Below are 23,868 nucleotides of genomic sequence, written 5' to 3'. Positions count from 1 at the left end.
CCCCGTGGCCAAACGGCGCCGGTGAGAGAGCCGCTCCAACAGCGGCCTGTAGACGCGCGCCGCACGAATTCACTTGCTCACGTCGCGCCGTCTACGCGAGGTGAGTTTCGCGCGTTTATGTTTAATGCGCTTAAAGTCGAAAAGCGTCGAGGCTCTTTGAGACACGCGAGAGAACGCGGCGACCGCAATCGCCGCCGACGGTGTTTACGTTGCCGGCTTGGTGTTGGCCGAGGCGGTCTGTGGGCGTCGACCGTCCTTGCCTAGAATCTCTACCCGGTGAACGACGCCGGTAGCCGCGGGGTTTCTATCCCCAGCGCGCCGTTACTGACGCGGCCTTCGTGTAACGTGAGAGGGTGAGTGTGTTTGCGCATTAATTAAAGGTAGCGTTTTAAATGTGTATTTCTGTTATATTTGTTGCGTTGTCATGCTCGGGATTGTGCCGTGTTGTACATTTTCTTCTCCACACTTGGCTAAGTGTAAGAGATGAGTGATTGGAATGGCAGGGCCTCAAATGCCTCAGCTGACATATCTTAGGCAGTTACTCGCCTATACGGAACCGTTGATTTTATATACATTTAATGAGCTGTATTACTCTTTTTGTTTCTTTAAATTGTTATTTGTAACCACTGTTCATAATCGCATATTGTGGCCCCACTCATCGTGCTGTGTGGCTGCTATGAGACGTGCAATTCCGGTGGTATTATTTATAGCAGTGGCAATGCTCCTTACAGTGCAGTATTTAGCATTCTTGTTAGACCACATTGCAGTTGTTGTTATTTAAACGCCAATTCAACAATACAATGCATGCAGTATTCCATCACAGGTACTATATTCTTAACGTGTGTATATTCTAAATACGCTTTGAGGTTTGTTTATATCTACATTTAATGTCGCATTGATCAGAAGTGTTTTCAACCCTCAAACCAAAGTATAATTACTGTACAACTAATGCAATGTAAACTTAACGTTTTACTTTCTTTATTCCACGTGCGTTTAAGGATTTAATTGCATATAATGTGTGATTCTACGTTAATCTACATAATTATGCCAGTCCGTGCAAGTATGAGATTCCGTCATATCACGTGTGCAAACTCTTTCTTAAATTTATTAATTCGGTATACTATGGTCGATATATACATTAACATTCTCTCTCTGTGGTTGTATGAAAAAAACTTGAGTATTTGTTTGCATCTTAATCCATTGTGGGTAAGGTGTATTATGCATGCATCCAGTGTGCATTAAACATAGGTAGGTTCGGCACATTTGTTCCATTCATCATCCATGATAAATCCACTGCTGGATAAAGGCCTGCAATCCTGCGATGCATACGTCTACCTAGCACTTGCACACCAGCTGATTTCATTGCTCTGTCGATGTAGATGTGCCTTCAGTTACATTCTGGATTGTAGATTATACGTAGAATCAAGACAGGAACCGTCTGCGTAATCCACCTACGTGACGTGGAGTGGGGTACGCCGTGCCATAGGTGCATTTTTTGCGCACACGTCACCCCCATTGCCTCCCGCCACCACTAGGCGGCAACACTGACCTTTCAGACCATGAAAATCAGGAACCTAATAATCACTTCTATGTAATATATTAGTGTCGGTTTCCAGCGTCTGTACAGAGACACCCCCCTGCCTCAAGCGCTAAATAGCAATGCTAGCTTTAGCCACAAGCTTCTTTCTGCTGAGACTGCAGTACTACACAGCACCATCCATTTGACAGTTCGCGAGATTGGGAATAGCCTCATAGTTTTGGACTTGTAAGGAAAGCGTCCAAGGTTACTACTGTTCGCTAGCATTTTGTGCCACTTATTTATCCGATCAATCAGTCGTAGAATAAGCAATGTCTCGGGTCAGTACTTCATCCAGTGCTAGGAAGCACGTGTACTCCAAGGTAAGTGCTTAAAACATGTTCTTGTGGAGGTTTGTAAGTGTTAAGTTGTTGCTGTGTTTTAAACTATGGATACATTTATACTGTGTAATAAAGGCACAGTACTTTCAGCTGTGCTCGCACCTGTATTTAAATATAGTCCTGTAGGGTAATGGCGTTACATTTGTGATGATGCTTGCAAATGGTACGTTATACAAACGGTGAATATCATACATATGTAATCATCCAAAAGGCAATTTAGAATAAAATGGTTTTACGTGTTTAAATCACGAAGAAATGTCCATTTCACTGCAGCTTTGTAAATGCTTTGTAATCTGAAGCCTAAGTAGTAGATGATTTTGTTTATTTTCTTAAATCCATTTGTAGAAACTGACATTTAAAAATTTGTATTTTAACGTGGCATACTGCTCATATGAATTCATCTACAAATCATATTCAATGAACACAGCATACAGTAGTTCATTTCATCTTCATCATCAGTCATTGTCTATCCACTGCTGGATAAAGACCTCCCCATGCCATCACCATCCCTCACGGTCCAGTGCCGTTACCATCCAACTAATTCCTGCACATGAACTAAATAACCATCATCAGTTAAATAACCATCATCAGTTAATTTAATTTTAGCATTTGAAAACACGGTGTCTAATTGCAGTGTTTTGTATGCAGTCTACCCCTATTAGCAAGATGACATCAGAAGGGAAGCCACTGAAGGTGGGCTCGCGTGTGGAAGTAATCGGAAAGGGCCAGATCGGGACCGTGGCATATGTGGGGGCCACCATGTTTGCCACGGGCAAATGGGTTGGTGTCATCCTGGACGAGGCTAAAGGCAAGAATGACGGCACGGTTCAGGGCAAGCGTTACTTCACCTGCGAGGACAACCACGGCATCTTCGTGCGACAGTCGCAGGTTAAGTTTCCTTCGTTTTCACCGTACTAAAATGTTTAGATGCTGGTGTAGTTCAGGCATTTTTGCAACAGGGGAGATGGTTTGAGTTGCCTTATGAAGGCTTCTGTGTTGCCTGTCACACACTTTTCACGTGATGAGCAAAATTTCACAATGGACTGCTTTGTTATTTATTTTATGAATTCAATTTTTTATTTATATATAATAAATGAGTACTATGTCTAATGTGGAGCGTGAAGGTTATGTTGTATGCTTTCTATTGGTATTACAAAGCTTAATGCAATGCACATTTTATGGAATATTTGTACTTTACAGTCGCATTGATGCAGGGTGCAGAACTGTGGGCTTGTGGTTAAGTTGTCCAATGTGCAGTGTATTCGAGATAAGTAGCAAACAAAAAGCAAACTCTTTCCCAACTTTGATTGCTCCACAGTGATTGTACAATTTATAACACCTGCACTGCATGTAGTGTTCGACAAGTCAACGATTAGCTCTTAAGCTTGGAAATTGTTATATTGTTCATTAATCATTGTACAAATATGGCTTTTAAAGTCCCCAAATATAAGTATGCAATCATAGTAGTATGTTTACATGTGGTGGTCGATGGAAATATTTTTGTGGATTGACAAACATTCTGTATTTTCTTCAAGATTCAACTGGTTGAGGATGGAGGAGACACTTCTTCCCCAGAAACCCCTGAACCAGTTGCTCCTGCTAAAATCCCAAAGAAAGGTAAGGGAACTGCAGAATATGGTTGTTTGCAGATGTGTAAGATGTGGATGATCGTGACTAGATCATCCTTGTGGTTTTAAAAAAAGTTATTTTATTTGCATGAAACAAACCACCTGCTTTTCAGGATAATTGGTTTGGGGATTTTTTTTATTGAGCATGAAAAAATTACACGTATAATTTTGCCTTTAAACAAATAAAAACGGGTTTATTTAAATTTATAAGTAGATCCAGAAAGTTTTAAAAGTTACAGTTTACCAAAAGATGTCAGCTTATAATGCAGTGTTTTAGTTGAGTGTTGTGTATATTGTTTTGCAGAAGTCTCTGAAACACCAAAATCAAGTAAATTGGTGAGTGACTTTTAATATTCGAATTAACACATCTATCATCCATTTCTAATGAGATGTTTTTGATTGTTTTTCTTTATTTTAATAGTACACTGCTGTTACTTTCGAAGTGTCAAATACTCAACACGTTTGTGTTTTTCATTTCCTTTTTCACCAATCTAATAAAGGGATTTATTGCACTTCATTATTTTATTGATTCCTGAGCACTTTATGCATTTTACTAATAACCGATGAACGTTTAACAAGACAACTTTCAAAAACATATTACTCTTATTCACATGTATCAGGCCATTGTCCATGACCGACCAGCTGGTTTAGTAAACACTCACGAAACCAAACTCTTTTGCTATGTATGTGTCCACTGTACACCCTGGACACATTTGCAAACGAGATGTTTCATCTCAACGTATTATCCAGGTGAATATTCAAATACAATACAATGCACGCATGCATGTTAAGTGAACATTATTCCAATTTGTTTTGGAGAAAGGTTGGATTGTTGCTTTTCTTTTACAGGTAGGTTCAACAAACTTTGTGTAAACAATACAGCTGTTTTGTCACTGGAGGGATTTGCGCGCATTGGGAACTTCTTATTTTCTGATCCTTTTTCACCATTCATAAGGCTGGAGTACTATTAGTAAATAATTTGGTGATCCTGCGTTGGCAGTGGTGCGCAAGCACAGATAACAAACAACACATTCGTTAATAACACTGCCTTCAACAGAAAAATGTATAGCAGGTAACGTTTTTGGCAATTGCCCTTCTTCATAGCACATGGAGACACCAGCGGGGGGTAGTGCATACTAGTTGTAGACTGCACGAGACACCATGGGCCTTGATTATATTTTTAAAATTCTCATCAGTTCCTATGGGGTATAGTGCAGTCTCCAACTATTATTCACTAAATTTTGGCCTCTCTATGTGCGATGATGAAGAGCCATCATTGCCTAAATCGCCACCTGTATTATATGTTTCTTTTAAGACCGCGCTCTTGACGAATGTTACGCTTTTTGCAGTACCATTAGTGTTCGCTTGGTGGTGCACGTGTGCAACTGCTGTATCTCTCAGCATATCTTAAATGAAAGGGGATGCTTGCCTTTGGAAAACGGAATATTTTGTATGTATTTCAGTAGAATTAATTGGGAAGTTTTACTTCATATAATTAAACGAAAGTGAGTAGTGAAGTGGATGTATTCAATATTTAAAATAGCATGTGTACATTAACTGTAACATTTTTTGCCAGGGATCTTTTATTCAAATTTGTCAATAATTTTTCTAACCCTTTGCTTTCATATACTATTTGACTTCAAGAGGGCAGCAAAACCCAAAAAGGTGGTTTTCCTAAATCGTTGTAATGCACTTATATATCTCGTGCTGCACTTTTATTTACTCCTGACAAATGTTTGTTTTTTAAGAGATTCATTGCCAAATCATTTTATTTACACCACTACCTCTGCTGACAGGCTGTTACTACCACCACTGCTTCTGTTCCCACCTTCGTTCAAGTGTATCCCTTGTATCTAATTTTTGATTAGATGTGGATTGCATTAAATATTTCAATTTGTTTTACATCAAATGTAAGGAGTCAGACCAATGATGAGATTTTCAAGTTATGCTTAGCAACTGAAATTCACTTTCTTTACCACGTTTCTCACAGAATAAAAGGTCAGTTTGAATTGTGCAACAGTAGTAGTGTGTATGTGCTGTTGGAGTGAAAAATATTGATGAATTACGTAAGAACACTTTTACTTGTCAATGCTGTATAAGCAGTTTTAAATCTTTTAAAAATCTCTCTTCTAAAAATCTCAGTTTTAAATCGTCACATAAATGTATATTTCTCCTTCCTTGCTGGACAACTACGCAACAAAATTGTGTTTTTCAAAAGCACTGATTATTGGAAAGTTGTAGCTGCAAACAAAATATGTTGAAACACGAAATATGTTTGCGGCCATTTGTTTTTGCCACTTTGCAAATAATGGTTAAATGTTACATCATAATTAATCATAACGGAAATTTTAATTTGGGATTTAAAAAAAGTAAAATTGCTATAAAGAATAAATAAAAATACCAAATTTACCAAATTTAATTATGCATAAAATTCATAGACTTTTCAAAAAAATCTTTAATTTTTTTTAAATCAGCAAGTACCATACATGCGGTAATGGCATGTCAGCAGAGATAGGTTTATTGTGCACAGGCTACGCTTTGACTCATCCTTAAAACTGCTTAGTTTGCCTCAATATAATTGCCACATTTCCACCTCCCTGCATTTCTCTTCATCGTACAGTACTTGCCTTTTCTGTATTATCGTTACAGCACCCTGCAACAATGCTTTGTAATGTGCATTGAATGGGCTTTTATTGTCTTCGTGATATATTTTTTTCCAAACCATAGCATGTGCGCTGCTCAGCGTGGTCCTAATTGTGTTGTTGTCTCTTAAGCGCGCAGCTGTTGAGCTTGTGCAGCGTGATATTGGTCGTAACACCGCTCATAAAAATCTAATGATTGCAAAATAGTGTAAACCTATTCTGAAAATCTGTTTAGATTTGGAACATTACTGCCATTGGCAAATGCTGTAAATTGCTTCGGGTGGTTTAAGAGGAACCTCAAATGGATTATGATGATCGTTCTCATGGAAACCTGGCTAGGCAGTGGGATGGAATTAAAATGGCAGCGCAGTGACTACGAATCTGGGATAGACTGTATGCTGCACAAGAACGGGCACGTCTGTAGAAAGGGAGATTTTAGCACAGTGCAACGTTTTATTTGTCGAAATCAAATACTGCCACCGATTTGTTGGCTATTATGAGCTGATGGGCAATGCGTTATCAAAGTCGTGTGTCAAGTGTAGCTTTAAAAAAAAGCCTTTTCTGACGACGTTTTCTGATAGGCGTTTTAAAAAATACTGACGTCATGTGAAGCCAACCCAATGTCAGCGGACTAATGCTTTTTAGCATAATGTTGTTCTCTGCCTATTGTATAACGTCTCGGGAGCAGCGAGTGAGTGCTAAGTGTTCCTCGGTCTTAGCTGTAGCCGGACCCCCTTAGGGGGCCTTATTCAGAGAGCGTATGTGGTGACCCTTTGCAGCAGCAGCAGCATAAATAGACGGACCGTTGTTTCTCCAGGCACACAACAGCTTCTAGCTGATTTTTAGAGCTGGGCCAAGAAAGTGAGCGACAGATCGAAATTAAAAAAAAATATTGTCTCTGGAGCAAGTCTGTGCTAGGGAGAGCTTTCTGTTTATTTTTAAAAAATATCTTTCTTAACCATTCTGTCTCCTTCACAAAAGACAATGAAGCAGGCTGCTACAGGGAGAAAGGTATTGATGGGTTCTATTCACTGTTTGCATCGTGCATGAAAGCCTTTCCTCTCATGAGTGTTTTTGTTGTCGTGCTTATCTGATTATTTTAAAACCCTGCAGCACATAATTACAGTGTAATTGCAAATTAAGGCATTTTAGTGTTTACAAGAGCAAATGTGCTTTCCATTAGTTTTGTTGCTATGTTCTATATATGACATTTTTAAGACCTAAAAAGCATTTGTAAAACGAAATTGCTAAAGTATTCGGTTTTTCATAGCTGGGGTATAGCATTTCAGAGATTGTGTTGTTAGTCGTCAAAATAGTAGAACATTTTTATTTACTAAATACTTTGTTCATAAAACACTGCCTTACATGTCTGTGTCTCTGTGGATTAAATTGGCGTGGTTCACATCTAAATTAGGTGTTGGCAAATAGGTTTCCATAGCTATTGCGAAAACCTCGATAATTATAATTAGAGGCCATTAACCTCTGCTGTGCCTAATTTAAAAAAAGAAAGTCATTAGCACATTTACATACACTTGTATGTGTTTGCAAGTGTTATAGTTTATTGTAAGTAATGCAATGCATCTGCCTGCAAGTATTGTATAATGTATAATAGCATTCATCAGAGGTGGGACAAAGTCATTGTTATGCAAGTCCAAGTCGAGTCGCAAGTCATCAAATTCATGACTCGAGTCTGACTCGAGTCCAAGTCACATGACTCGAGTCCACACCTCTGGCATTCATTTCCTACATGGTATGTACCTGTAATGCGCCTATTCTTCGAGTTTGTGAAACGCAGCAAGAGAAATTGTACGGTATAAAAATGAACCAGAAGTTTCAAAGTTTATACTAGGAGAGTTTTTTGAGATGGTAGCACATTTGAAGTTCTTGATGAATATATAATTAGTATTTTTTTATAGGCAGTTTGATGTCGAACAGCTGATTGGTAATCATGAATGTATGCCTTGTCTTACACGTGTACGTTATCTGTGAGTACTTATAGTTTTTTATTTTATGATCAGCGGTGTCTCTACAACTGATATTCTTGTTTGTTATAACGTTTCTGATGATGTCTTTACATGCTGCGTGCCTGCTAAGCAGGTCACAAGGCGGCCCAAGGTGAGCGTATGATTACTTGTACCAACAATATCCCTTTGGCATTGTAAAATTATTACTGGTGCCGCCACAGAAATGCCACGGATGTCAGGCCATACTTTTGGTTATATTGGTTTTGTTTTGAGCAAGCATTTCCCCTTCACATATGATGAGCAGTAACTGTAGAAGAAAACGTATTGCTTATAGATTTCAGATTTTCCTTTAATTGATTTTGGACATGTGTCTGTATATTTCTTACAATGAATGATTTGCACTGGCTATTGCCCATTGCGTCTCTCAGAGATGCACTGTCATCGTATACGATTCATTATCTCTTGTAACATAAGCCATACTTCTGATGCACCATATGCCAAGTGATAATGTGTTACCTCATGTGTTCAATGACGTTTAAGGTCCGAGGGCTCATCCCCATACTTTCTGACTTTACTTTCTCCTCTTTGTTCACTTTTCACGTCCGTTTTACATGCATGCGTGCATTTTAATTCACAACACGTTTTGATACGGTACGAATGTGAACCTGTATTCTAAACACATCATTGTTCAAGGATTATGAAGAAAGTGGTCTTCAAAAGGCAATAGGGGTATTGTGCCAATTCACTATGAATACTACTGAGCAGATATACACATTTTTGTTTGTTTAAATGGATATAATTGAAAGGAATTTGCATATAATATGCGTATATTCGATAAACAAAGTTTTGGTAAAACTAAGTTTGCATTTATTAGAATTACTTTAAACAGCAACAAAATTAGTTAAATAATAAATGAATGCACTAAAATGAATACATTTAACAATCTACGGTACTATATAAATAACAATACGTAATAAGATATGGATGATTGAGTGTTGTGCATCGCAATGTTTCTTTGATGTATGTCCGTTTCTTTTTATTTTAATGCTGTACACTATAAAATATATTAAGTTGTCTTTGTTTATAATACGAATGATAAGTTATTAAGTGTTCATAGTATGAAATGGTAAGTTACGAAGGCTGGGAACGCATTCTCATAGTACTAATGTTATAAGTTATTGAATATACGAACAAAGCTTCAGGAACTCATCGAGTTCAAATATCGATATATGACTATACGTGACAGTTTTTTTTATGATGCTTGTGTACTGAACATTGTGGGGTTTTTTTTGCATTTAGTTTGTTCTTCACTCATGTCATATACCTTATGTTCTTCACACAATACATGTACATATTTTATGTTTCTTTGCAATTTCTTCCTTCTTTAAAAGATGTAACATTCTGTATAATCCTGAGTAATCGGTGGGATGGAATGGCGGCACAATGGTTAACACGCTGCGCTATGAAACTGGAAAACTAAGTTTGATTTCCATCCGCTGCAAACATCGGTGGCGAGTGACATCAGAACCGATCCTGGTTGCCCTCTTTACCAACCTGCAGTGAACCGTGTGGTGCAGTATGGTCAAACAGTCAAACAGTACCATTGACCAACACGGTGTGGGAAGGTCTTCATCCAGCAGAGGATTGACAAAGGCCTGTAAAATAAATGCTACTTAAAAGGTTTCCTAATTATTCATAACAAATTTAATAAAGTATTAAGTCTATGAAAGACATGACATACATAATCATTTCAATTAAGCTAAAAGTATGATTGCTCATACTAGGGAGTAACCATTGTCACATTTCCGCTGGCTGCTCTTGATTGTAATAAATTATTCACTTACCTTATGCGTTGTGGTAACATAAGCTTTCACGCTTATTATTGATCTATCGTTTCAGAGAAAAAAAAATCGAGTTTTTTAGAACAATAAATCTGTTATACCACTTAGTATTGTGCTGTTTCTCACAAAGGTTCATGATATAATAGTTGTTATTTTGTTTTTAAAGCAACATAAACCAAACAATGTTCTACATGCAATATTAGTACAACTGATATTTAGTGATAATTCGATGTCTCTTGTCGAGTATTTACATATTTGACTGATTTGGTTTTTCAAATAATTGATTTGAATAGCCAACCTGCACATGGCAAACACTGGCAATGTATATCGGGTGTTACAGTGCAGATCACTTGTCTCCACCGTGCTCTTCTCATTCCACTGCTCGTTGCCATAATTTATTGGTGACCATTACTCATCAACATCAGCCACTTTGAGATGAAGGCTTGCCCAAGTAATCGCTATCTTTCACGGTATCCTGATGTATTCATCAAGCCAACTAGCTCCTGCACACAAGCTGCTTTTATTGTTCCACCTCTGTGATGGTCATACTCTCGCGCGTGTACCCTCCCTTTGTCTGCTAACTCATCGTCGATCTTGACGATCAGCGATGTGTTTTGCCCAAGCCCACTTTTCTTAACAGTTCATATGATGTCTATAATTTGTGTTTGTTTTTTCTCTTATCCATGTGTTCCTCCTTTGTCTCGGTGTAATTCCATGCACCGACCTTTCCATGATCAATTGTGTACTTTGCAGCCACCGTTCTATTTTCTTTGTCGGTGTCCATGTTTCTGATTCAATGTCACAGCGGGTACAATAGGCTGATAAATACTGATGTGATGAAAGTAGGCAAAGGCCTCATTTTGTATAACATATACGTTTAAAATATTGAAACATTAAATATCTAATTTTGGAACAATATTGACACCTTCGTTCAATGGGGTATATTACATTACAGTGTTTGCATTTATTCAAAATTGAATAATAATTGTAACTTTATTATCTTTTGTGCACATACACTTAATTGCAAATTATAAACGGCTCCAAATTAATATATTCGTTTTTATTTTGGCATAATGTTGTCTACAATGTCTTTACTGCACATTAACACGAGTATTAGTAATGTACTGGCATACTGGGAGAAGTTCACTGATTTGCTGTATTTTATACTGAGTTGTGCATCTTTTCGCGACCTATGTTTTCTCTTTTCTTTATGGCTCTTTGCCGCTTCAGGCAGATGCGGTAAGTTCTGAACCACTGCTTCCCTTCATGTTTGAATTCAGCTTGGTTTCTCCATGCATTACATTATATCCACTTGTTCTAACTCAAGGCCATTATTTATATTTGAGTGCGTGACACTGACACATGCATTATTGATTGTCTATATAGTTATTAACTTTGTTAAGTATTACCTACCATAATAATCATCTACACTCATTTCCTTATTTCCATGACATGTAAGGATGACGAGGAAATGTACACATTTGTAAAATTCTCAAAGGCATTATTATGTGTGTGTACCCAGTGAAGCCTCACCGAGTCTCATGATTATTTTTCAATAGGGCTCAATGATTGTGGTATATATTACTATTGAGTAAGTTGCAGGTCATTTATCAACTTTGGACCATGACGCCGGCACACAATGGCCTACCCTTGCAAATGATGTCACAAGAAGCGGACACCACGTATTTTAATGGTTAATATACCTGCAGTAATAACCATGGCTGCAGTAATAAACATCAACAAGCGGCAAAAGCACTCCTGCTAGGCCAGCAATTATCAATATTTTATTAACACAATACTCATGCTGAATACATTGTACAGACACGTATTTCACTGCATTGTGTTACTGACTCCAATTGACAATGCATTCCTATATATTAACAAAAATTATGGCTTTGAGAGTCACATGATCATTGCCCTTTCCTGATTTGAATTCAGCTATTGCAGAAACACTATCACATACGTAAATTTTTCTAACGTATTAATCTATATTACAGGAACCCTATACATCTGGTCATATTCACGATTGTGCCACCTCTTAGTAACCTTCAGGAGAATTACCCATAATTACTAAACCACGAAATCTGCCTCTTATCAAATATTGTCTCACAGTAGATGTAATGGTTACTTTGCTTGGGGACTTAATCCACAATGCAAACATTTTCAAGTCTGTATTGAATAAGAGGAAGAGACTGCTGTGAGCTTAGATTAATGTCAAGCTTTTATGCTCCCTCAACTGCAGCCGAGCCGTATCTCGGGAATGTCAGCCTCCTCGGCAAGTGGAGCAGCCTCAGCAACGCCTTCGGCGTCCGCCTCGGCATCGGGTGGAGAGATGAGCAGCAGTGAGCCCGGCACCCCGGCACAGACTCCACTTGCTGCCCCCGTCGTACCTGTGCCAACCACGCCACTCAACATGCCGGTCACCTCCCACGTCCTGTCCCCTAGCAAGGTACTGAAGGATTAATACTTGTCATGCAAAATAGATTTTCTCGGTGCATCATACACGTTTGTCATTCTCCTTATGCCAGAAGAAAATACTGTTTTTCCTATAAATGTAGACCCAACTTTATTTGTTCTTTTGTTGTGATCTAAATCAACATTGAGTTTGACAGAAAGAAGTATGGTAAACTTAACATATTAAAAAATTATTTTAATACAGGTCTGTATGTGATAGTGATCGACGGATGATGTTAAAATAGTATGCATACATGAAACGGAATGTATATTACCGTCATATATTATTTAGGAGGAGGAGAGTCTGCGGCTACAGGTGAAGGACCTGGATGAGAAGCTTGAGACGCTGAAGGTAAAGCGCAATGAGGACAAGGCAAAGCTCAAGGAGCTGGAGAAATATAAAATTCAGATGGAACAGCTGCAAGAGTGGAAGAGCAGAATGCAAGACCAGCAGGCCGATCTACAGAAGCAGCTTAAGGAAGCAAAGCGGGTGAGCAAGAGGCATTAATGTTGTGTTCATTTCCATCACAAATCGTGGGTTGTTTAAATATGGTACAAAATGTTCTTGATACTTTACCCACATCCATATTGGAGGATAAAGATCGTTCCGGTGTTTTATTTATTTATAGCCTGTGTCATATTTACTATAGAAGCATATATAAATGTCTATGTTCGTATTGACTTGTTTAAAACAAAAATATAGTGTTGGAAATGTTAGGTTTAAACAAAAATAAATGTTAAGTGTGTAATTGAAAACTAATATTGTTTTTAGGTAAGTAAATAACTGTCTATGACCATACAAACGAGAATGTGTCCAATCTCATCAAATCTGGGTTGCTAAGTAGAGTTGAAATTGGATCATGCACATACGTTTTAATACCATCGGCTGTCATCGGCAGCTGTGAGGCTGTGCTACAGATGTGGGCAGCAGATGGCACTGCAACAATATCCTTTGTTGTGATGTGCTTTTATGCTCCAAAAATTCACCAATCCCCACTGACCCAACAACCATGGTGAGGGAGATTAAAATAACCCCCACGATCACCACAGTGTGGCGATGCCCTCATCTAGCAGTGGGTTGAGAAGAGGAGTGCGCATTTGCAAATTAACTGCATCTGGTATTTGTATGCGAGTAGGAGGCCAAGGAGGTGATTGAGGCAAAGGAGCGGTACATGGAGGAGATGGCCGATGTGTCGGACGCAATAGAAATGGCCACGCTCGACAAGGAGATGGCCGAGGAGAAGTCTGAATCCCTACAGCAGGAAGTGGAGAACCTCAAGGAGAAGGTTGAGGAGCTCAGCATGGACCTGGAGATCCTCAAGCACGAGATTGAGGAGAAAGGTTCCGTGGTCTTTCTGTACAACACTCTAAGGGAGACTGTAAACACTCTACTCCTGTGTTTATCGGTCTCATACAGGCCCCGAAGACAGTGATTATAGCCCTACAATGTGTATAGCACTACAATTGTTGAGCAATATTCAGAGCTTGGCCATTTGGCCCATTATAGTTGGTGAAGACATGAGTATATTTTCACAAATAGTAATAATTAACAAGATTTGCCAAAATAAATCTGGCCTTAGGTGCACCAATTCACATGTTTGTATTATTTTAATATGAAACTAATATGTAAATAATTATGTTTAATATTTAATTTTGTCAGCAGTTAATGAAATATTTGTTAAAATACCAATGAAAACTGCTTATACCATTACAAAAAAATTTTATTGGAACGTGTATAGTTCTAAAAAAGCACTAACCCTGCGGCTCGTGCTTTAAAAATAGAGAAATATTTGAGACCTTTTTTAAGTGCTTTTATTTTGTTTAGCTTGTCGCTGTTATTGTGTCATTGTTTTACGAGCATACTTCTTTAGCGTTGACATGCCTAGTCATAGCTCATCTTCCTAGAACTGTTTGTGCATTAACGTAATCCTATATCATGCTTTTATGTTCGTTTATTTTACACTTAATGTGTGCAAACGAGATTATAAAAATCTATTATTCTTTAAAGATTTAATCAAATCTACTTTTAAGTGTTTTTTTTGTTCAGTGAAAAATATCCATTGTGTATTTCATATGTAAACAAAAAATTGGAGATATAGCATATAACCGAGCTTCATAACTCAATCATGTCTTTCTATGTGCTATTTATGTTCAGGAAGTGATGGGGCAGCTTCAAGTTATCATGTTAAACAACTGGAAGAGCAAAATGCCAGGCTTAAAGAGGCCCTGGTCAGGTAATTGAGCTTTAGATATATGCCGTGTGTAAAACAAAATTAAATTTCAGTAAAATTTCATCTGTAACATTTTTTATTGCAAATTGTGTGTCATGTATGTGTTTATTGGTATGTTTGTTTTTGGATTAGTTGTATGAAAAAGTGAGTTGACTACGTGCGGTGCGAAATAAGTTCAACATACATCCGTATTGCAAAGCCATGGTTAATTTTGATATTGATATTCAATATTTAATGATATGCATTTGTTCATGCATTCTGTTTGATCTTGTATGCATTTATCATGTGCGGCATATATTGATTGAAATATTTTCGAGGTCAAATTTGTATTCACTTGCCTTAGAAATTATGCTGTTTATGAACTATACTTTAACACTTAAATGTTCGTCATAGCTTCAGTAGCTCACGAAGGCGCGCTAGCTTGTGGAACATTTTCAGAGCTTCATGTGCACATAACCAACTGCTTCTGTGCTTGGCAGGATGCGTGACCTCTCTACATCAGAGAAGCAGGAGTACCTTAAACAGCAGAAGCATATGGAGAAGAAGAACTCGGAGCTGGACACTCTGCGCGCACAAAAAGAGAAGCTGCAGGCTGAGCTGCAGCAGGCAGAGGGCATCATTGATGAGCTGAAGGAGCAGGTGGCTGCACTCTCTACATATCCGCAGATCCTCTCGGGATTATGCTGGTAATTGTGGCGCATGCATGGACCCACATGAATGTAAAATGTTTGGCTTTTGTGTTTAGGTTGATGCAGCTCTCGGGGCTGAAGACATGGTGGAAACCCTGACGGAGCGAAACCTGAATCTGGAGGAGAAAGTCCGAGAGCTGATGGAAAATGTTAACGATTTGGTTCGTCAAGCACTTTGTGTTAAAACGCTGATAAATGGAAAAGATTAAATGCTTCATGATTTCATTTTTATGTTGTGCTCATTAGAGGGTTTCAATCGGTCTTGCATCAGCACAAATGGATACACACAAATGCCCTTAAGTATGTAAGCAAGTACATTATATTTGCTGTGGTGCTGTGCCTTTTGTGCACTGTGCTAAATTCTCTTTGCTTTCCATGCCTTTGTAAAATGCATCTCTGCAGGAGGCCATCAACGACATGAACGACGAGCTGCAGGAAAATTGCCGGGAAACAGAACTGGAACTGCGGGAGCAGCTCGATATGGCAAATGCTCGTGTGCGGGAGGCAGAGAAGCGTGTGGATGCAGCGCAAGAGATGGTGGCAGACTATCAGCAAACCATGCAGAAGTACAGGCAGCTTACCGCGCACTTGGAGGTACAGCCCAGCCAAAGTCTTCTCTGTCGTAGCTGTAGTCATTCAAACCAAGCTAATAGCTATTCTATATGCAAGACATTTACAAACATTGGAAACAGCTTCTGAGTCAAAAGGCCTAATATTGTATGGGGTCAGCTGCTCAGAATTTGTTTTCTCATTGCTTCAATCTTGCGCCTTTTCTCTCGTCACATCCACTGTCCTCATCTCAAGGCACTGCATCCTTCCATCTCACCCTCTGTCTCTTGCCCTGCACCGAATTGCATCTTCATTATCTCTTATCAGCACATGCCAACCTACATATAAGCCTCCTTTACTACCTTATGAATATTATTTACCCTGCTAAGGCTTTAACATACGTATATAATTTTTTCTCATTTGAATAAAAAACATTTGTTTCACAAAGTTGTCCTTTTCTTTCTGCAATACTCTGTATACTGTCTGAATAATATTTGTCTATGAACTTAACCCTTTCTCAAATATCAAATGGATGCTTTTCTCCATGAGCAGATGTGTTTCTGTGTCTCTAGGACGTGAACCGCGAGTTGATGAGTCAACAGGAAGCATCTGCGGAGAGAGAGCAGACGGCTCCCCCTCCAGAGATGTTTGATTTCAAAATCAAGTTTGCAGAGACCAAAGCTCATGCTAAGGTAAATTTTTATACGTATAAATGTAAACTGTATGCTGATGTATTTATTAATTAGCACTTATTTTATCCACGAATAAATTACCTAGGTATAGAAGTGCCACACTAGGCAACTTGATTGCTCAAATCCAACCTTAACGTTTCTAAACATTGTCAAATAATGCCACAAAAATGTGTGGAGATTATGTAACTGATAATGTATTCGATGATTATAGGCTATTCCATCATAGTCTTATTTCCAAAGTTATGGCCACCTTTGGAAGGTAATCTAGTCAAAACATTACCATCTTCTGCCATGGTACTATTTATCATAAAACAGATCCCTCTGTGTCCAATCTGCAGAAAGACAATACTTGACATACGGATTGTGATTTTACAAAACATATCTATACACACAACTCATACTTGCTCTCAATTGCTTTATCAGGCCATCGACATGGACCTGAGAAAGATGGAGGTGCAGCAGGCCAACCGGCACGTGTCCCTCATGACGTCATTCATGCCAGACTCCTTCCTGCGTCGTGGCGGGGACCACGACTGCCTGCTCGTGCTGCTACTTGTTCCCAGGCTCATCTGCAAAGTAACAACATTTGTACAGACACCGGGATGCTACATGTTGTTTATGGATATGAATATATGCATAGAAAACTACCAATTGTCTTGTGAAACGTCTCTGACGTATCTGTCATGCGTGCAGGCCGAGTTGATCAGTAAGCAAGCGCAAGAGAAGTACGAGCTGAATGAAGAGGCGATGAAGTCTGCAAATCTGCGTGGGGCACAGGGCGAGCAGCTGAGCTTTACGGGTGGTCTCGTCTACTCGCTCAGCCTTCTGCAGACCATCCTGCACAAATACGAAACGTACTTGTTTTAACTGTCGTTGGCTGTCTACCTCAACTTTACACTGCACACAGCAGCAACATGAGCAGCGTTAACAGTCCTCAGTTTCACATGATTGTGTTCGCTATTTCCTCTATGACAGGGCATTGAGCCAGTGCAGCGTGGAGACGTACGTGAAGGTCGGAAGCCTCTACCCGGAGATGAGTGTGCACGAGCGCTCGCTTGACTTCCTCATTGAGCTGCTGCGTAATGATCGTCTGGATGAAACTGTTAATGTGGAGCCTCTCACCAAGGCGATCAAATACTACCAAGTAAGCATTAACTTTGGTGCCGTAAACAAGGCTCTTGTCTTTATGACTTTCATTTGTATTTAGAAACTGATTGGATTGGATTCTTTGTCGTTTTATTTGTCATTTAATCTTTATTCCTTTTGGATAATATTTTGAATATGTTTATTTGGCTGTGAATGTATATTATTTAATATGCTTAATAACGTGTTTTTTTGTATTAGCATCTGTACAGCATTCATCTTTCTGAGAAAGCAGAGGATTGTACGATTCAGCTTGCCGACCACATTAGGGTAAATATTAACCGGCTTATTTTTTTATATTCTTAAATTTTTAAGGGGGAAAAAAAGTTGTATTGAATGTAAATGACCTGCATTATAAAATGTTAATTCACAGACGTTTTCAAATTTTTTGTTTTTAAGAAACTGGATTCGAGACTTATTCTGTATTTTGTGCTCAGGTGTCACAGAGTGCCCTGGACTGCATGGCAGTGGAGGTGGGCAGGCTAAGGTCATTCTTGCAGGTGGGCATGACAGCATTTTTCCATAAAGGACTTTTCTACTTGTTTAACATGTTTCATAGTATTGGTCATAATGCACTGAGTTAAGAACCTATTGACACTTGTTCATTACACCAACAGACTGGCCAAGAAGGAAGTAATTTTGCATTGCTTCTGAAAGACCTGGAGACCTCCACCAGTGATGTGCGGCAATTCTGTAAGAAGGTCCGCCGCCGCATGCCAGGGACAGATGCCCCAGGAATCCCGACTGCACTCTCTTATGGACCACAGGTACGTTCCTCGATCGCGCTACTGAATTCTTTGCAAACAATTAATGTCGTGCATATGCATAGATTCTCTAATGCTTTCCAAACATGTGTTTATCCTTGTAAGTATTGTATCTCACAAATTGTTCATCCCATTGTATTTGACATGTGATGTCGCAAAATAACATAACATTAACTTAATGGAGAGTTGAGCGTGCCCATGATATGATGTCATTGTCTTGGCTGATTTTTTTTTTGCCGGCAAGTTTTGTGTCATTTGCAAATTTGTTACAGTATAAGTTTCTAATAGCATCACAAATTTTAATGCAAATACTAATTTTAACTAAAATGTGTATTTGCATTGGATCATCTTCATGATAGATATTGTGACCCCATGTTGCACAAGTTTGAATTTGAGTTTTATCATCTCAGGTCGCCGAGGGATTGCTGGATTGTCGTAAGCACCTGAGCTGGGTGGTGGCTTCGCTACAGGAGATTGCAGCTGTTTCTGCACAGATGATTGCTCCACTCACAGAGAATGAGGGCTTAAATTCAGCCAGGCTGGAAGAGCTGGCCTTCAAGGCTTCAGAGCAGGTTTGCCCACAGCCCTCTTCACAGAAAGCAAGAACACCATAAAGAGTAGCATGGTGAATACTGAATATTTTTTATATCTTAAAATAACGTATTATTTAATCAATTACATCTGTTGCAGATATATGCAGGGCAGAACTTGAGTCCATATGAGTGCATACGTCAGTCCTGTAACGTGGTGATTGTCACCATGAACAAGCTGGCCACAGCCATGCAGGAGGGAGAGTACGATGCTGAAAAACATCAGAACAAGGTAGAGAACTTGCATTTCATTTAATTAATAGCATAGCTTTTTTAGTTTTTTTTGTATAATCTAACCTTTGTTTGCATATTCCTCCATTGCTCAGCCTGCAAATCCTGTGGAACTCAGAGCTGTTGCCCTCAAGGCAGAGATAATGGATGCCGAAGGCCTGGGCCTTAAACTTGAGGACAGGGAAACTGTCATCAAAGAGCTGAAGAAATCCCTAAAGATCAAGGTAATATGAGGTTGATTTGTAAATGTGATTATAATGTAACATGTTTAAGAGCCCAAACATTAGCAAGGTTGGCTACGTATAGTGTAAAAGAAGTTCTACATACGTACAAATGCAAATTGCTTAAGGAAGCGTGACTGTGATTTAACACAAGTGTGCCTACCTACCAACAGGGAGAGGAACTGAGTGAAGCCAATGTGCGCCTGAGTCTTTTGGAAAAGAAGCTGGACAGTGCGTCGAAGGATGCTGATGAGAGGGTCGAGAAGATCCAGACCAAACTGGACGATATCACTGCTCTCCTTAAGAAAAAAGAAAAGTATGGCTATAGATCTATCATAATCTCTGATTCACTTTGTTTGCAGTTGTGCAATCTAGTAATATGGTGTTTTGATGTTAATACACAATAATATATGCAGATGGTACATTTCTAAGATGCAGTCAAAAGCAATGTTGCTGTGAGATGGATTTTTTTCTTACATTTTTGTTCAGGGAGTTTGAGGAAACAATGGATGCCCTGCAAGCTGACATTGACCAGCTGGAATCCGAAAAGGTGGAGCTGAAACAGAGGCTCGCCAACATGCCTCGGCGCTCCGTGGAGGGACTGCGTGGTGCTCAGACATCAGGGATCGCCTCTATTGTTACTGGCATAGCCACAGGTATATAACGGTGCTTGTGTCTCCCTCGGTGTCGTATGTTCTCACCATTGTTTGGGCAATAGGAAAGTGAATTGTTGGAGGCTAATTGGGAAAAAATACAGGAGAAATATTGAGAAATATAATATCTCGTGAATTACAAAGTTGAAAGATAATTTTGATGATTGAAAAAAATCTGACTCACTAATTTGACCTGATTTTATTGCGCTAACAGCTTCAACAATTTTTTTTCAACTTTTGAGCCCAGCATTTCCACTAATTTATACCATGGATTTCAGTGACATTTTGCTTTACCAATTTTTTTGTGTGCTGTCAAATGTCTCCATTATAATCACATTCATTTTACATCTGCCTTTCCCGTCACCTTTATTTGCCCCTCAGATGATGAGGATGAAGGTAGAGTATATAGACTATCCTTACTTGCGAATGGTCAAGGCAATCATTTTTAGAATGTATTTTTTATTTGGTTCTTGTTATTCCTGTCATATTCAGGTTTAATTCGCCTATTGATTTTTTTCTCTCAATGACTGCAGCTATGTGTGCTGTGTAATCATTTGCACAATTATGCCTGTCAAAATATTGTGCAAATTGCATTGCAAAGTATGAGTCCTGATTTTTTTTGTAAGGCCATAAAAATCATGCATGATACTCCTGCATTATACATATACTATAAACTCAAAGCTCTACAGAAGAAAAACAAGAGGGAAATATTTTTTACAAACTACTAACTTATTTGCTTATGTCGATTGTGTGTAGGTGCTTCCCCAACACAAGGTATGGGAGGTGGTTCAGGGCCTGTGCAAGTCAAAGATTCTCCTCTCCTTCTGCATCAAATTGAGGCCCTTAAAATGGCCCTCAAACACCTAAAGAATGAAAACAATCGCCTTAAGGTACAATGCAATGTACTTTTTATCCAAGATCCACAAATGGAATTGCACACTTTTCATGCAAATATTTTTTTTATTTTATCGCACCATAGCCAATGTGTATGGGATAGACTAAAATTTTTTAACATGCATTCTAAGAATATTATGAGAATGATACCTGTTAACTTCTGTGCATTTGAATTGTTGTCCTAAGGCTGAGAAGATGAAATCGGACCTGGCATCACTGCCTCCCTTGCGCATCCCGAAGATAACAGTTCCCTCCCAGGCTGGGGAGGAAGGTATGGTCGCTGACCCGACACTGGCCCTCAACAGGAAGACAAACCAGCTGCTCGAGTCACTGCAGCACATGTGTGTCACTGCTCGTGTGGTGGACATTTCACACCGAAAGCCAGGTGTGCCTTTTAATACCATCACTCATTCAGATGTGCATTATTTAACAATAACAATTTACAGTTCATTGTCAATCCACTAATGGTTGACGATCTCTCCATGCTGTTCGGTCATGGGGTTTGACCATGGTTTACTGCCCTCTTCAGCCCAGCTTGGTAATTGGGGCATAGATTTGGGAGCAGACTGGTTGAAACATCACTCAAAACTGATGCTATTGATGTTAGCCATGGGCTTTAATGCATAGTGCACGAACCACTGCTGCACTACCTCTTTCTTACCACAACATTGGAATGTAAAAAAATTCACTTGTTTAAAAAAGTTATTTTTATATAGCAGTTACATTCAAATGGCTTGTCATATGTTGTGTTCTTATGCTGAGAAGGTATCATCCCACCGGTGGATAAAGCAAGTCCAGCTAATCAGTTGCTAGAGCAGACAGCCCGGCTGAAGCAGATGAGTGACAATGTGGAAAGACTGAAGGTATGTACATCTTGGTTACTATTTTAATATAACTCAAGTTTGGTTGCTCAATTGATTGATATAGTAGATTTTGTTCTGGTCACCATTCATAACATTTTATTTCACAATGTATGTTATTATTAACCTTAACATATAGATGCATGTAAAGTAACACTTTGTATGTGGCTTAAGGCTATTTAATTAATTACTATTTCACTTAAAATGTTGACTACTTTTTTCCCCGATTGCATGCAGGATGAGGTACGGCGGATGGTCATTTCCCAGCACCCTGGTGCACAGATTAAATCTGACCTCACCACTTTCCCCTCTCCAGCCTTCTCCAAGGTAAGGCTTAAATATGTATAAACTGTTTACCACCTATGAATGATTTAAGTTTGAGACATAATATTGACTGCTCAGAAAATTTGGATTGGGCAGGGCCACACCATTAGATGGGAAGACTCTGTGGTTGAAGCTAATGATGGAGTGGCAGCCAAAAGAAAGAACATTGTCGGGAGGTTGGCTACCACGAAGATGGAGGAGGAGGTAGATGGATTGCTGCATCGTTAGATCGAGGCAAGGTGACAGCTTTGGGAGGCTTTCATCCAGTCGTCGATCAATCAAAAGATGTTGATGCATGATTTGCTGGGTTACCTGTATTTTTTGTTAAGATTTCAATTTAGCTTTAGATACACGTATGCTACATATCTTTTGATGGTGAGGCAAGACATAACCTGATTCACATTTATTATACCATTTTATTGTATATTGTGAAAATATTCTATTGGTTGATGCGTACATTTAATTGCCTACTTTGTTATTTCATTATTTCGTCTAATTAAAGTGAGCATGTATATTGTATCCCTGTTTACAGGCAAATGCGGAGATGCAGGGAGATGCAGTATACCTTGGCAAGGTGACCATCCCATGCCCTCCTGGTCAGGGCAGAATTCACAAGCTGACCCTGCTTCCCAGCCAACTGCAACAGCTCCACACACGCCTCATCTCCTAGAGCTTCCACATACCACAAGATCGTTCTACACTCACATTTCAAATGTGTAACTGGTTATTGTTGATACGTTACTATATAGCACTAATGTTTTGCTCAAAATGTGAGCAATCTGAAAAAAATGTTTTTGTCTGTCACCCTGTATAAGATTGACTTTTGCAACAGTGCACAAACTATAGAGGGAAATTAAATATGCATAATGGTTTGTCTTGTGTATTCTTGGCTTGCTGTTTGGTGGCTAATGGTGGTCATATTGATTTCAATGTGAAGTAGATACGTTGGTTATGTCTCCATTAAAGTAAGCAATAAGCATTTGGAGTGCATCCGTTGCACTTGCATGTATTATTAAACATTGGTAATGCGTACGAAAATGTTGCTTATGAAAATATAAAGTTATTAATATCAACAGAAACAGGATTTTGTGGACAGATTAGAATGCAACTTGTGTGCAAGCCTGGACAACTTTGAAGCAGGCAGTTTTTCTAAACAATTTTGGGAGAAAATCTGAAGCTTTACATTGCCTTCAAACTGGTAGTTGTAAAGAGTATAAAGCTGCATAAAACAAGACCATCACTTAATTTAATATCTTCATTTGGCAGTGCCCATTGTTACATGTTCCACAAATTGGAGTTGCATTAGTGGGTGTTTGATTTGTATAGATTTAATTTAAAACCTTGTGGATTGTGTAAATCGATAAGCTAAATAACATTTTTATGGAGACGTAGCCATTGCCAAATTAATGCATACAATGCTGCATATCACCACATCTCACGTCATTTGGAGTAGCCGTTTGCAATATTATTTTAAACGCGGACTTGATAAATGTCTCGCAATACGTTTCACCGCTTTGTGTAAACGTGTATTGATGCATATTCCTGCAAATAAACGAATACGTAATCGGATTTGCATGTTGT

At 38.9% G+C, this 23,868-nt stretch overlaps 1 protein-coding gene across 10 annotated transcripts; it reads left to right on the top strand.

Moving 5' to 3' along the window:
* Nucleotides 1–23,868, top strand: DCTN1 (dynactin subunit 1). Of its 10 annotated transcripts, none has more exons than XM_078861531.1 (32): nt 1–100; nt 2,566–2,805; nt 3,453–3,534; nt 3,850–3,881; nt 5,190–5,210; nt 7,169–7,198; nt 8,285–8,302; nt 12,235–12,441; nt 12,739–12,936; nt 13,583–13,787; nt 14,602–14,680; nt 15,157–15,316; nt 15,423–15,527; nt 15,769–15,960; nt 16,488–16,607; nt 17,031–17,183; nt 17,301–17,461; nt 17,583–17,751; nt 17,952–18,020; nt 18,188–18,250; nt 18,368–18,517; nt 18,925–19,086; nt 19,205–19,336; nt 19,431–19,559; nt 19,730–19,872; nt 20,046–20,212; nt 20,591–20,605; nt 20,966–21,099; nt 21,290–21,488; nt 21,869–21,966; nt 22,201–22,290; nt 22,820–23,868. In XM_078861531.1, the coding sequence occupies exons 2-32, from the start codon at nt 2,584–2,586 to the stop codon at nt 22,955–22,957; spliced, it is 3,843 nt and encodes a 1,280-aa protein (XP_078717657.1). In that variant the 5' UTR covers nt 1–100; nt 2,566–2,583; the 3' UTR covers nt 22,958–23,868. The 10 variants fall into 10 exon arrangements, with proteins under 10 accessions (XP_078717657.1, XP_078717656.1, XP_078717660.1 ...); XM_078861530.1 differs by having other exon boundaries at nt 8,282–8,302; XM_078861534.1 differs by lacking the exon at nt 5,190–5,210.

This window comes from Lampetra fluviatilis, chromosome 12 (genome assembly GCF_964198595.1).
Source record: "Lampetra fluviatilis chromosome 12, kcLamFluv1.1, whole genome shotgun sequence".
Taxonomy (NCBI): Eukaryota; Metazoa; Chordata; class Hyperoartia; order Petromyzontiformes; family Petromyzontidae; genus Lampetra; species Lampetra fluviatilis.
The sequence above is the reverse complement of the archived record's forward strand: the minus strand, read 5'-3'. Positions and strand labels throughout refer to the sequence as shown.

Coding starts and splice junctions, on each gene's coding strand:
- DCTN1 (XM_078861530.1), top strand. CDS start 2,584: ATGACATCAGAAGGGAAGCCACTGAAGGTGGGCTCGCGTGTGGAAGTA. Junction 12,442..12,738: donor ACGTCCTGTCCCCTAGCAAG/GTACTGAAGGAT, acceptor TATATTATTTAG/GAGGAGGAGAGTCTGCGGCT. Junction 17,462..17,582: donor ATCCTGCACAAATACGAAAC/GTACTTGTTTTA, acceptor CCTCTATGACAG/GGCATTGAGCCAGTGCAGCG.